The sequence below is a fragment of the Diaporthe citri genome, assembly GCF_014595645.1.
Source record: "Diaporthe citri strain NFHF-8-4 chromosome Unknown scaffold_9, whole genome shotgun sequence".
Classification (NCBI taxonomy): Eukaryota; Fungi; Ascomycota; class Sordariomycetes; order Diaporthales; family Diaporthaceae; genus Diaporthe; species Diaporthe citri.
In genome coordinates, this window is record NW_025064854.1 from 1,834,279 (window position 1) to 1,847,279 (window position 13,001).

At 52.5% G+C, this 13,001-nt stretch overlaps 4 protein-coding genes across 4 annotated transcripts; 2 read left to right on the plus strand and 2 right to left on the minus strand.

The window, feature by feature from the left end:
* Positions 1-1,048: 1,048 nt before the first annotated feature.
* Positions 1,049-1,411, minus strand: INS49_015612 (uncharacterized protein; the record flags this gene model as incomplete). Its single annotated transcript, XM_043176291.1, has 2 exons — positions 1,049-1,111; positions 1,235-1,411. The coding sequence occupies 2 exons, from the start codon at positions 1,409-1,411 to the stop codon at positions 1,049-1,051; spliced, it is 240 nt and encodes a 79-aa protein (XP_043019746.1).
* A 2,822-nt stretch (positions 1,412-4,233) lies between these two features.
* INS49_015613 (uncharacterized protein) lies at positions 4,234-4,620 on the plus strand (the record flags this gene model as incomplete). The annotated part of the gene is made up of 1 exon (XM_043176292.1): positions 4,234-4,620. The coding sequence occupies one exon, from the start codon at positions 4,234-4,236 to the stop codon at positions 4,618-4,620; it is 387 nt and encodes a 128-aa protein (XP_043019747.1).
* A 2,336-nt stretch (positions 4,621-6,956) lies between these two features.
* INS49_015614 (uncharacterized protein) lies at positions 6,957-8,207 on the minus strand (the record flags this gene model as incomplete). The annotated part of the gene is made up of 2 exons (XM_043176293.1): positions 6,957-7,976; positions 8,049-8,207. 2 exons carry the CDS (start codon positions 8,205-8,207, stop codon positions 6,957-6,959), a joined length of 1,179 nt encoding a protein of 392 aa, XP_043019748.1.
* A 993-nt stretch (positions 8,208-9,200) lies between these two features.
* On the plus strand, positions 9,201-10,983 carry INS49_015615 (uncharacterized protein; the record flags this gene model as incomplete). Its single annotated transcript, XM_043176294.1, has 3 exons — positions 9,201-9,817; positions 9,899-10,185; positions 10,277-10,983. The coding sequence occupies 3 exons, from the start codon at positions 9,201-9,203 to the stop codon at positions 10,981-10,983; spliced, it is 1,611 nt and encodes a 536-aa protein (XP_043019749.1).
* Positions 10,984-13,001: the final 2,018 nt, after the last annotated feature.

A 13,001-nucleotide genomic window follows, 5' to 3' on the forward strand; every position in this document is an offset into this window, starting at 1 on the left:
GGGCTAATTAAAATAAAGATCATTAATTATAATAAAGATTATATATACTTAATATATAATGAATTATAATTTTAGGGCTAATTAAAATAAAGATCATTAATTATAATAAAGATTATATATATTTATTAAAAGAAGAGAAAAACTATAAGTATTAATAAGTATAACCTTTGCATTTAAAGGCTACTTTAGTTATTCCCTCCAAGGTACATAGCCTTTCAGAACTTAAACAGAATAATACTAATACACGATTGCTTCCCATACAATTATCGTACGTACGAGAGACCTACCAACAGAGGTCCTCAAACAAGTAGCAATTGATAACTGGAATGGTCATCTAGATAGTCTTCAAGACTCGATGTCCGCTCGTATATTTTATCGATTAATGTTGGCTCGCTGCTCCTTGCTCCGAGTACTGTAAGGTTGGCATGTTCCCTCGGAGTCTGAGAGAGAAAACCCATAAAACATCGACACCAACTTGCACGCTTTCCTGAATGCCAATTACGAGTTAAAATATGTCACACAGTGCCTTGGTCCTGCCGGATTGTTGTATGGTGATGATAGATTGCCCCGGTACTTGCTTTTAAAATCTGGAAGACGAGGTTTCGGTTAGGTGTAGTATTCTCTTTCATAAGCCTTGTAGTCCCTAAAGTTTCCGTACTGACAATCGCTACACCAAAATCCAGTTCAGGGATTTTCCCCCTTGTATGCTGCCTAAGCAGTCTTCTACCAGCTGTCTTAGACTCCGGTCCAATTAGCCTGTCCAAGGCGAAGCTCAATAAGCAATGCTCATACATTTTTCAGCATGCTTGCATGTTCACCGAGAGAAGAAAACTTGGTTTGTGGTGTTCCTAGAATGCTACACACCGTTGTGCTCAGAGTGATCGCACAGCATTTGACGTCAAAATTTTGTTTTTCATTGGCCCGTAACTCATGCTATAGCTCGTTTCAAAGAGTGACTGGAAGAAATTCGTTCAATACCCTCAATCCTCCCTGCTTTCTCCAGCGGGTGAAGGCTGTTGGGACTAACTCAAGTCACCCCAGATTGTATTTAGCAGTCACCTCCGTTGCAGCTGCATACGCCGTTGATACAGGTTCCGAATCCGCCACGGCACTATCCACAGGTGGGTTAGTAAATTTCCCTCTATGCGTTCATTTACGGCCCCAAGGTAGATAAAGTACTACGGGGGGGAGGGAGTAATTGGTGATGGGGCTCGAGAGCCCAAATATGACTTACAGCACAGCAGGTGGTTGGGTTGTTAGAGGCACATGGGAATGACCGTCCGAAGATCAGATTCTCGGAAACATCTCGGGCGTCGAGCTTCTGGACCATGCCGACAGGCGCAGCTTCGGGGACGGCCACGGACAGGGCGAGGTTGACGAAGAAGGCGAGGGTAGCGGCTGAGAACTGCATTTTGGCAGAGTCTGAGAATTTGGTCTTGAAGACGAGGGATTGATTGGTGATAGTGCTTGGTAGAGTGAGCTTGAGAGTGAGTTGTCTGAAGATCGAGCCAAGCGAAGGGGGACTGAGCGGGCTCTTATATATGCATTCCTGGATCATACAGCCAAATGGTTGAAATTGCCCAGTATCACTAAATGATGTGAATGGCACAGCCTTGTGGGTTGTCTCATGAGCACTGCATCGATGGGCCATCGGGGACGAAGTCCGAGTGCTGCTGTTGCCTCGAAGGATTGATGTGATCTACAGAGTCTTTTCCAGTCGATGAGACGGCACTTGAAGACTTCAACTGTGTGGGAGGATGCATGCCCGCATGAAATTGGTCATAGCGGTGTGATGAGACTTTTGAAGCGGCGCGCCTAAACGATTACTGATCGTCATTTTGTCCTCAGACGGCAGCAAGCCTTGGGCCTTCTGGTACGATCTTCATAGCTGAACTCGATGTTACACGCGTATTCGGCCACGATCCTTCGTTGTGTAAGCCAATGGCAACATAGACACAAGGAAAGTGATCCTCCTCGGATTATAGCCTTGGACTGCTCGGATGTCGGTGGCCTTCCTATACTATATCCACTCATATGGAGACGGACAGTTGTCGTATGTCAGTGGCCAAAGGTATCACAATACTGGGTGCTGCAAACTCCTCGACAGTATAAAAAAGCGTACAAAATAAAGTTTGACCTAGATCCTTTGACCCACTTCACCATGACAACACAACTGCTCGGAACTCTCATCACCCCGAGCTCTAGAGAAGAAAGTCAACTACACTTGTAGTTTTCGACCAATTTAATTATCGGAACAACCTCGGAGCGTAGTAAAATGGCATCTTGATGAAGAATAGTATGATATGAGTATGACTAGGTCAATGCGAATTTTCTGAACTAAATCTAAGGTGTCAGCGTTTCTCTAAAAACAGACAAATTCGACAGAGGTGGCTGTATACTCACCCACCTGTACAACCTCCCCCTCCCCTCCACCTCGAATAATGAACGCAACGACTGGCATTCCATACTGAAGTGCAGGCTCAAGGAGGGAAAAGACCATGGCCGCTAGCAATGAAACCGAGTCATTGAGATACCTGAGTACGAAGTTGTGCTAGCTGATCCGTCAAATGCCCAAGTGGTGCAGACTAATGATGGCAGAGCAGAGATCGACAAGGCGGAAAATGGATGCCTGGTATAGGATTCATTGAGACATGTAGCAATGAGAAGGCTTCAGAATCCATAGGCTAACATGAGTCCGAGACGTAGTCTGACATGCCACCTTGAGGAGACTTCGGATGTCGGTCTTGACAATTGGCAAGCCGACGACCGCAAATCCGTCATCAAGCTTAGAAATAAGAACACAACCATGTAAGCTGGTTGGCTACGGCACTGGTCAGACCCACAAGCCGACTTCAGTGCTCGGGGCAGCGTGTAATCCTGCTACAACGCTTCCCCAGTGCCGGCTCGGACAGCAGCATCATGGATTGTAAGCAGACACGGTATGAGCCTTAAGCATGTGTAGGGAAGGCCTTTGGCCGATGCTACACTGCCTATTTTCTGACCTAAGCAACATCTCTATTCCCAATCCAGGCCTGAGCATGACGATCTTTCACTGAATGTGGCATGCGATCGACAAAACATGGATGTTTCGTGATCGTCTTCGGACCATTGCTAATTTTCCGCTAGCATATCCGAGCCCTTGCTCAAAGAGCGAGGGCCGTGGACACTGGCAAACAAGCACTTCGTTCAGGACAAGATTCCACAAGAACAGCATCATTCATCCCAGAAAGGATGTGTTTATTCTTGCATCACCTTGCTGAACGTGTCAGCGTCGTCCTCTGAGGAAACTAAAGCTCATGTAAGGATAACCCAAAACGGCGAGCAATGCTGAAACAAGACTGTCACAGATGTTACTAAATGAGCATTTGATATCTCTAATCTGGTCCCCCTGAGTTCGGTGGAACTATGTAGGCACTTGCCTTAAGTGCACGGAAATGAAGTCATGATTAAGCAGCAGTTGCCCAGCAGTTGGTACCTGTCTCTCCAATATGAAGTCGCTCGTCTGATTCCAATGTATCCTCATGCTAAGTGACATCTTGATTCTGATAAGGTACTCTTTCTTCTGTCTTGTGGCTTTTCAAATGTTAATGCTCAAGCTTAATGAGCATATCAACTCAACAAAGCCACCGATCATCTGACAATGATCCCAAATATGTACCGGTTGAATCTCTAAATTGAAATTATTTTTTCCGTTTCCGTTGGGAGTCCCTTGAGAAAGCCGTAGGAAGGCCTTTCGAAGACTCCTTTGGACCCTTGCCAATCAGGCCTATGCCAGTTCATCGTCAATACCTATTGTTCTGATAGAACAAAGAGCTGGCCCTCTCAAACTAACAATACACATACGCTACTATTTCGTGCGACTAAGGCCAAAATGCAAACAAAGGGTGGTCTCTTTGTCGAGCTGCTCTCGACATTAGTCATGGTAGCCAGACTTCATGCTGCATACCTAGATAGACTGGAGCCCGCCGCGAGTTTTGAGCACACTCTCCGGATATAAAAGTGGATATGGAGCGTACTAAATTTCTTGTGGTGCAGCAATCATTCAGACATCAACAGCACAATTCACCTTTGCGAGAGTGTCCGGTGGTCCAAGCCAAATCATTCGGAACGTCTAGACAACAACCAAGGCTGCATCGAAATCTAGATCATTCCGCCTAGCATTTGCATCGAGGCCCGCAATCATCCACGACTGAAAATCAGAGACTTGACCGAATTCAAGACCTCACTCTCAACATGGCTTTCCGTAAGTTGGTTCTGATCGCCGTGGTCTGTGTGGTCCTGTACACATGGGGGCTCCCAGCCCCGCTTGAGGAGTTTTTCTCGAGCATCATGAATGCTTTCTTGTCCATGTGCTTCCGGACCATGGTGGCTACTACCAGGCTGTGCTCATCGTACGCCGATTATCTCGAAGAACTTGGACAAAACGTCTGTAAGGACCGGCTGTGCCCCGCGTATGGGCCACCTTACCTTGGATACAAACAACAGGCTGAATTTTCTGCGGCCCGTTTGCTCCGACAGGCAGTAAACTTTCTGAACGCCCTGGGCATAAAATTTCTCAGTTACTTCGTTGGCGATACTCTAGCAACAATTGCCATGTGGCTTGCTGTGGAGGTTGTTTGAAGCTGTTCATCTCTAATCTGGTGTACATCTCTTCACTCATGCCCAATTAGGCCTTCTTGTTGTGGTCCTGAGTGGACATATGGAGATTTGATGAGTGGATTTGGATCATTTTCCTTTGCACGCTCTCAAAGACCAAGCAAGTCGGCAGAATCTCTTTTGTGGACAATAAAGTTGAATGTTCAAATACATGTAGCCATTCCAACATTTCTCTTCATAAGGTCTAGTTACAATTTCTGATTTATTAAGTTGAACAAATCTGAAGGTATTTTGAAATCAAATATGACTTGAACAAATGACATAGTCTTATAGAAATACCGTGCGTTGAAAATATAAGTTGTGTTAGAGATATTAGTAGAGAAACAACTTATCGCTCTAAAACTACCGTTCCTACAGCCAGCCATACTGTGAAGCCAGTCAATAGCACTAGAGCGGAAAAGAAGTTGAAGATGCGCATATGGAAGAGCACTAACCAAACACATAGGCCAACACCCCTTCCAGCAGGGGGGAAAACGTGACAGATTGCCATTCGAGCTGTGTTCTCATCGACCAGAATCGGCTAGGGTTAAAAGAAAAGAAAAGAACTTACTATGCTCTAGAGAAGAAGAGTCATTGTAGTTAAAGGGACCTGGGGAGAATCAGCAAAAAGACCCTCCGCCGAAGTGAGGGTAAAAAACTCCAAGGTGAACCATCTGAGTCCTGGGGCCTCAGTGTGTATTTGGTCGATCCAAGCCGACATTACCGCACCGAGTCACAGCCATGAGTAGTGGTTACCCGTGGCACAAAGGCTCGCGGGCTGCCGCACCGACTTTTGGGGAGTCGATCTTGTGGCCTAGCCCACGGCAATGGCAAGGCGTGTGTTTTTCAAGAAATGAAACGCGCCTGCACCTCAACTAGACCGTTCGGCCTCTCCAAGTCGAAATCAGACGAACTCGGTTGACTATGTGGAAGAAAACATGGTGGTGGGTGAGATGGGCTGGTCAACCGATGACTGGACCAAAAGTGAATGCCCCTCATCGCCCCTCTTGGACGTTCAAGTGTGCTCAAATTGGCATCACCACTTCTTCCACATCGTCTGGTCGGTGTCTGCGGGTAGGACTGGCTCTGGGAACAGCGACCGTTGTTTCACGAAGGTCGAATTGGGGCTGGAGGCTGAGCCTGCTCTGCTCCCCTTGGTGCTCATCTGGGAGTTGCGGCGTTTAGAATCTCCTCGCGATGTCCTATGTACTCATTATCTCTCGGTAGCTGTTCTGAGGTTGTTCTCCCCGCTGTCAGCGTGCCCAATGAGCAACTTGGTCCCGCAACTGCTCAGCTGGCCCAGTCGACCCTGTCACGCTTGGTAGCGACAACAACGTTCTGACCAGCGATCGGGGATATTAGAGAAGATACAATCCACTCCAACTGGCGGTGTTGCGCCTGAAAAGTTGCAGTACCGCCAGCGAGTGAGCACCCATGAGAAGGAGCAGCAGCATCACCAACCGCCAAAAGGTTGTAGTACAAGGCGAGAGGTCAACAAACGATAAGCAGGACATCTTCGCTGATCCAGTCTCGAGGATCACAAACCAGCAAGAGGACGATTGGCAGGCAAGCGAAGCAACGAGGACATTGAATAATAGCTAATACGCCACGGACCTTGGTGGATTTGACAAAAAGACCCCCCGCCGGAGCGAGGGTAGAAAACTCTTTGGTGGATTTTCCATGCCATGTGCGTTCCCAGTCAGACTGAGATCAAGCACATGGGAGTAAATCAACTTTACGAGGTTCGAAAACGCAGTGTCGATCAACCCGCAAAGCCATCCCCACCGGAAACACGGAGACATTTAAGAGTTTTGCTGAGCGACAAAGAGGGATCGAACTCCTGTCTAGCCCACGGCAATGGCAGGTGACTCGTGAAAGTACCTTTTACAAGATACAAGTCAGCCCGCACCTCAACTAGACCATCCTCACCCCAAGTCGAAATGGGATGAAATCGGGTGGCTATATGGGAGAGACCCGGGGGGGGGGGGCTGGCTCCCTGGGGGCCTGGCCACGAGTGAATGACAGCCAGCATTTGATCCAGGGTGGCCGCACCTCAGACTGATCAGCTCGAGCTGGTCAAGCTGGAAGGCGACGAGCATGGTTCGGCCCCCTCCTCCTGCCCCATGTACGTGAGTTCTACGCTTCTTATCCCTCCGAGTCTCGTCTTCGGTACATATGCCAGCAGAACGATGGAAACATCACAAACCCTCAGCAAACCTACCTGCTATGAATGTAAGGAGCTCGCACGACAGGAATTGAACTAGATATGAAGAGCACCACCTAGAAAGATTTCTACTGACTACCTCGGCCTACCTGCCCTGTCAGTCCGTCTCCAGAGTCGGCAAGTCTAGGTCAACGACGATGGGCTTATTGAACCTCTTGCCCCCGCTATGAGGCCAATTCGTCGCCGCGATCGCACAGTTGATGACACACGTTTCCCTCCGGCCCATACGGCCACACAAGGCCTCCCTGTCGCACCTCACCGACAAGTCTGGGTTCCCGCCGACGCCGCGTGTGCCGAAGCCTGGGAGGGCCGTAGCTGTCGCATCATCGAATTGCTCACAGGCGCCGCCCTGGCCTTGGCTCTCGGGACACCGCCCCTGCCCCACGATTGAGCCGTCGTTGTCCAGTGGGCGTCTCCCTCCACGTGAGGTTAGATCAACCAGCGACATCTTGTTGCTTGTGGGCCCGGCACCTGGGTCTTCCCACCGCTCGACTCCCAGCTCTGTGTACGGCGCCCCGGACGCACCCTGGATGTCCCACCTGACGCGCTCTGCCCCGCGGCCTTCATGAACGTGGCCGCACACCGCGAGCTTTGGTCGAACCCGCCACAGAGCTCGGCGCAGGTCGTCGCAGCCCAGGGCGCGTCTTTTGGAGATGGCTTCGTCGCAGTGGGTGTATGGTGGGGTGTGCGTGACGACGATGTCGGTGTCCAAAGGGATGGAAGACCACAGATCCCCAGACTTTGGCAAAGATAGGGAGGGAGCCTCATCTGAAGGTTTGGAGTTAATTGGGGTCGAAGACTCTGCGTTGGCCCGGTCGTATCCAAACGCCCACATGCCATCCTTCGGGCTGTACGGTGACCCAAACACAGTGAAGGAGGTTCTCAGGGAAGGGTTCTTATCCAGAACGACGGTGGCAGAGCTGTGGTCCAAGTAGGTGATCGACGGGCTCGAGGTAAGCAGGTCTAGGCAAGAATCTGGTGACTGAGGCGACTGGTTGTGGAAGTACGAGCCATACTCGGCGTAAAAGGCCTTGTCGAGAGTGACGTCGTGATTCCCAGCAATGACAATCTTGGCCTCGAAATCCGCCTTCTCCAACCATTGTACAGTTTTCGAAAGCTGAGCCACGGCGTGATTCTGTCAGCATGGCGAGAGCGACTGTGCGCAAATCCAGGAACAACGACGACATACCTCGGAGAAGCTGCCCTGGTTTGTCAGATCCCCAGCGTGGATGAGGACATCACCCTTGGGTAGCTTGACCGTCTGGTTGTGGGTGTCTGAGACACACACAAATCGAGTCCTTCGATACCGAGGCTGCCTCTGCGCCTCGCCTTGCGGAGTTGACGCCATGGCGGCTGGGAACGATGGCGCTGGTAACTGTGGGCGCTGAACTCTGCCACATAGTGCACAAAACTGCTAGGATTTCACCACATAACTTCTCTGGCATTCGCAGTAGCCGGTGATGAGGTGTTTCCAAAATCGTGTCATGAGGCCAAAGTGTGAGTCAGAGGTTGAGAGATTGAGGTCGGAGGAGAGCTGCCAGTTGAGGGCTGTAGGAGATGGTTGAGTAAGCGCTTGCTGGGCGGGAGGCGTGTCACGGAGAGCGCAGATAAACGTGATCAAAGTTGTGCTCAAGCACTAGGAGATTGGATTCTTCGTAGGAAAAAGGAAAAATTCAAGGGGAAAAATGTTCCTGATTGATCATTGACGAGCGAGGAAAGGGGTGGTCATGTCGTCGGCAGCAGACGTTGAAGTTGAGTAGATAACGTGGACTGTGTGAGTCAATGGGCGCACGGTCCATTGAGAAGGCTGCAGCGGGTGCTGTGTACTGTGGAATGACGGAGGCCGCAGGTAGTAGAACGCCAACCCTTGCACCTGCCCACCCCCAACCAACGCGAAGCATCACTCATAGTCACACCAACAAGGCTGTAGTTCCACGAAGGTACGTACCATTTCAGTTATACCTCCTGCAAATCATATTAGCGAGGGCATCATGTCCCCGAGGCGCAGAAACGCTCGTCGTCAACAGTGAGAGGGCATGTGAGATCTTGGCTCAAAATTTCTTCAACCGGGCCTGACCAGCCGACTCGGACTCACCACCGCCGGCCCGCAAAGATTACTCAGCTGGACCAACATGGGATTCAGCTGGTCGACACCCTGTTTCTCTTACTATGATACCATTTCCAAGCGGTTGTCAAACGAGCTTGCAAGCTAACAGTCCAAGTACCGCAAGGGTCTAGCACGGGGTTTGGTCAGCCGTCTTGGTCCACCCACATCAGGTCTATCTATCATTGGATATCTACTAGGCCGAACAGAGATTCTTCAGAACACACTGGCCTCAAGATGGGTGATCGCGATGACTGGGAGGATGTTGATGACGACGTCGAAATGGGTGTCCCAGACGAGGAAGTTTCGGGCGAGGACGACTTGGAGGATGTGATCTCTGAGGAGGGCATGCCCGAGGAGCCCGCTCGAGCACGGAGCGCCTCAAGAGTAGAAGACTCACAGACGGATGAGGATACCAACCCCAATTCGTCCTGGGAACGCCTCCCCTACGAGCTCTCCCATAAGATCCTGCAGATACTCGCCGAGGATGAGGCAAAGTCGCACCTCATGGCCGAGTACGCCGTCGTCTGCAAGTCGTGGCAAGCCGAGATCGAGAAGGCCACCTTTGGGACCCTCGCAGTGAAGCAGACCGACCTGCCGCAGCTCGAAGAATACGTGACCGGCCGCCGAAGGGCCCTGCTCAGACACTTATGGCTCCGGGTTGAGCTGCCTGAGTACTCGCGCAGGTCGAGACAGGTCCCGGAGAATGAACAGGACCAGGAGGAGAATAACTTCAAGTACTCCATGGCTCTCTACGACCTCTTCAAGCTGCTCGATCCGTGGAATACACCGGAATTCTGGTCTTCGAGAAATGGCCGCGGCATCAGCCTCGAGCTCAGCGCCTTCTCTCCAAGGTGAGCTCGCTCTCGTGCCCTGCTCTGGCTACTTCGAACATATTCCACGCCTGCAAAGCTGACACCGATTCTTGGATACAGTGACAAGAGGAATCTATTCGGCGAGGCAGGTCTTGACGCGGACGGGAACTCAAGATACTTTGATTCACTGCTGGATTTCATGCTCCTGGTGATACCTGACCCTCAGGGCATTCACGGCTTGCACATGGTCGAAGTGGTGACCAGCTTTTCTATACTCCGGCGGAATTTCCGCAACGTCTCGGCCACTTCGCTCATACCAGTCCTGAGGTCATTACCTCGTCTGAAAGAGGTGCGCTTCGAGCCGTGGCAGCAGGTAGACCAGCCTGCTCAGGAAGATGTCGACAGCGGTAAGCATGTCTACGTGCCCACTAAGACGCCACTACGAAGAGTCGCAATCAAATCCTACCTGAACCGTCCGCTAACACCTACCGCACGCAGAACTCGCCGGCCAAATACCCTTCTGGCCAACCACTCTCAAACGCATTAGCATTTTCGAGCACTTCGGCGCCTTCGACCAGAACGATATGTGGGACACGCGGATTCGGTTCCCCTTCCTGGCACACGGGCTGCGGCGCCTCAGCACGCACCTCCAGGAGCTCAGCGCCTCGTTCGCGGTGGACGCCAAGGACTTCTTCCAGCCATGGGCGTGCCTCAAGCCCGGCGTCCCGAACCCACCGGCCCTGCCGCGGTGGGAGCACCTCCGCTGGCTGACGCTGACGTCCCGCATGATCGCCGAGGTGGCGTTCCCGGACGAGGTCAACGGCCTCCTGCGGTCGGCGGGCCTCGCGGCGAGGGACATGCCGGCGCTGCAGGCGATGGAGCTGTACAACGCCACCCGTTGGGACGCGGGTGTGTTCCGGTTCCTGGTGGTGGAGAACACGGGGGTGGTCAGCTGGACGAGCACGTGGGATTTCCGGATGGCGGCTGGGGTGAAGAGGGTGTGGAGGGAGGTGGCGCTGCTGAGGACACGGCAGGAGCCGCTCGTCTTCGACGAGGTCAAGATGGCCGACTTCATGGGCGGGCCCGAGGGCTTCATTCACTCGGAGCTCGCCACGAGAGAGCTGGTGCTGCACCCGACCTCGTCGGCGGACATGATGGGGGAGAGGCCGTTCCCGGACCCGGTGCTGCGGCTGCCACCGGTTTGAGCCCCTCCCCCACCCCCGCCTTGGTGGTTGGCGGTGGTGGTGTTGTGTATGTATCCTCTCTTCCAGCCGATTAGGTCCCTGAAGTGTGGGTGGCAGTGGGCATGGACCGCCCGCGGGAAATGGACAAGCCTACGGGGGGCTTTGAAGAAGAGGCTCGATGTCGACCACACCTCTAGTTGCCAGTCGGGCCGCCAAGGTCGTAGTTGGATATGTTACCGTATCCTGCGAGGGCCAACTTCACACAAACTCTCGACGAGCCATCAGGACCGGAAGATTGCGGACTGGTGGGGGATCGGTTGCGACTCCGGGAAGCCCGGCAGGTAGCATCTAGGCGACCGGCAAGCCGTGTGTACTGTACTGACAGTGTTTGTGCTGGTGTGTGCGTAGTTCATAGCGGCGTGCAGAGCAGCAGGAATGGATGCACCCGTGAGGCATATACACCAAGATGATGAGACGTCGGCAGTGTGATGATTTCGCACAGGAACCTACCCGCCGCAGGGTCCGTGAAAGTCTATCTGCGCAGGCAAGAGAGCCGCCTGGTGGATAATTTGTTTCGGCCCCTACATTCGCCCCCCACGGGTGCCTGTACATGTGCACGCAATCCAGATTGGCGCACCAGAGCGTGCGCGGGACCTGCAGCCTTGGGTGTTTGATATACAATGTATGTCCTGTATATCACCCGTCTGGCTGCAGTCAGTCTGCCTTATATCAGGACGATCTTATCGCGTCCAGGCACGTCCACGTCGAATACCGGCGGCCCTGTCGAGAAGTCTGGTACTGCCTTTCTTTTTTTGTTTTCCCCCCCCTTTGGCACCAGCTGACGGACACGGACCACCCTGTTCAGGGGTGCCCCCCCTTTTTTTTCTGGAAGGCCCGGGGAAGACGGACAGGATGCAACCCTTTCCCAGGTTGGGGCGCCGTTGGCGAATCCTTGCGCTTGATGAGCCAGCGGGGACTCGTTTTGGGAGGTGCAAAGCGAGATGGCAGGTTATGCTGTCGAGATGTGGTGGCTTTGGTGAGGCTATCGCGAGCCCGACCCGGTACAACGGGCGGGAAATACCGACCATGCGTTACCTAATGTTCTACAGCAGACGTCAAATGAAAGAGACAGCGCACCTTTCATGCGGTCCCGGCTGCTTGGACTTTTGGGGGTGGATGCCGTCATTTTCGCCTGGGCAAGTGTCACTACCAGAGACCCAGACAAGATGCACGCCAAAAATTAGGTTGCAACCGTCGTTCCAGGGCCGCAGTTGGAAACGTTTGGAACGGGCTTGCACATTTTGGTACTGCACGGAGCAGAAGTTTGTCCTGTCCAGGCTGTTGGTTGCTTTTGGCTGTGCAGCGTGTGCTGCTGTGTGGTCCGGGCGCAGGCACTTTTTGCCCGTCCCTGTTCCCACAGGCCAATCTCTGGCAGAAATCGTCGGCGGCCGGATTCATCTCAGGAATCAATGCGTGAGCAGCCAGAACCCAGAACCCAGCACAGGACGGCCAAGAGGAAGACAGGGTTCCAATTCATCATCACCAGCTCTCCTCTTAACTGCCGTTGGACACAGCGCAGAGCCCGGGGAGCACAGATCACAGGCACAGCCTGAACTTCTCCCAGATCAAACCCGGATCAGAGCAAGACGCAGAGGGACGGCCCTTTCGTTCTCCTCTCTTTCTCTCGTCTTGGCACGCCAGACAGGCAATTGAGACAGATCGACTGACTGACTGACTGACGTTCGTTTCTTTCTTTGTGGGCAGCACCCCTGGTGTCTCCTGTCTCTTGTCTTATCTCTTGTCTGTGGTCTCGATTCTCGAAACAATCAGCCTCAGGCCAGCCCCAGCAGCCAACCGATCCGGTCCGATCAGCAGAGCAGAGCAGAGCGGAGCAGAGACAGAGCACTCGGTCAAAGGTCACGGCCACACGGCCACTGTCACGGGTCGCTGGGCTCAATTCGCAGTTGGGCGTGCAGGTTTGGGGGGCACGGTTACAGTCGCAATTCAACGAGATCCGGATCAATCGCCCACTTGAATCA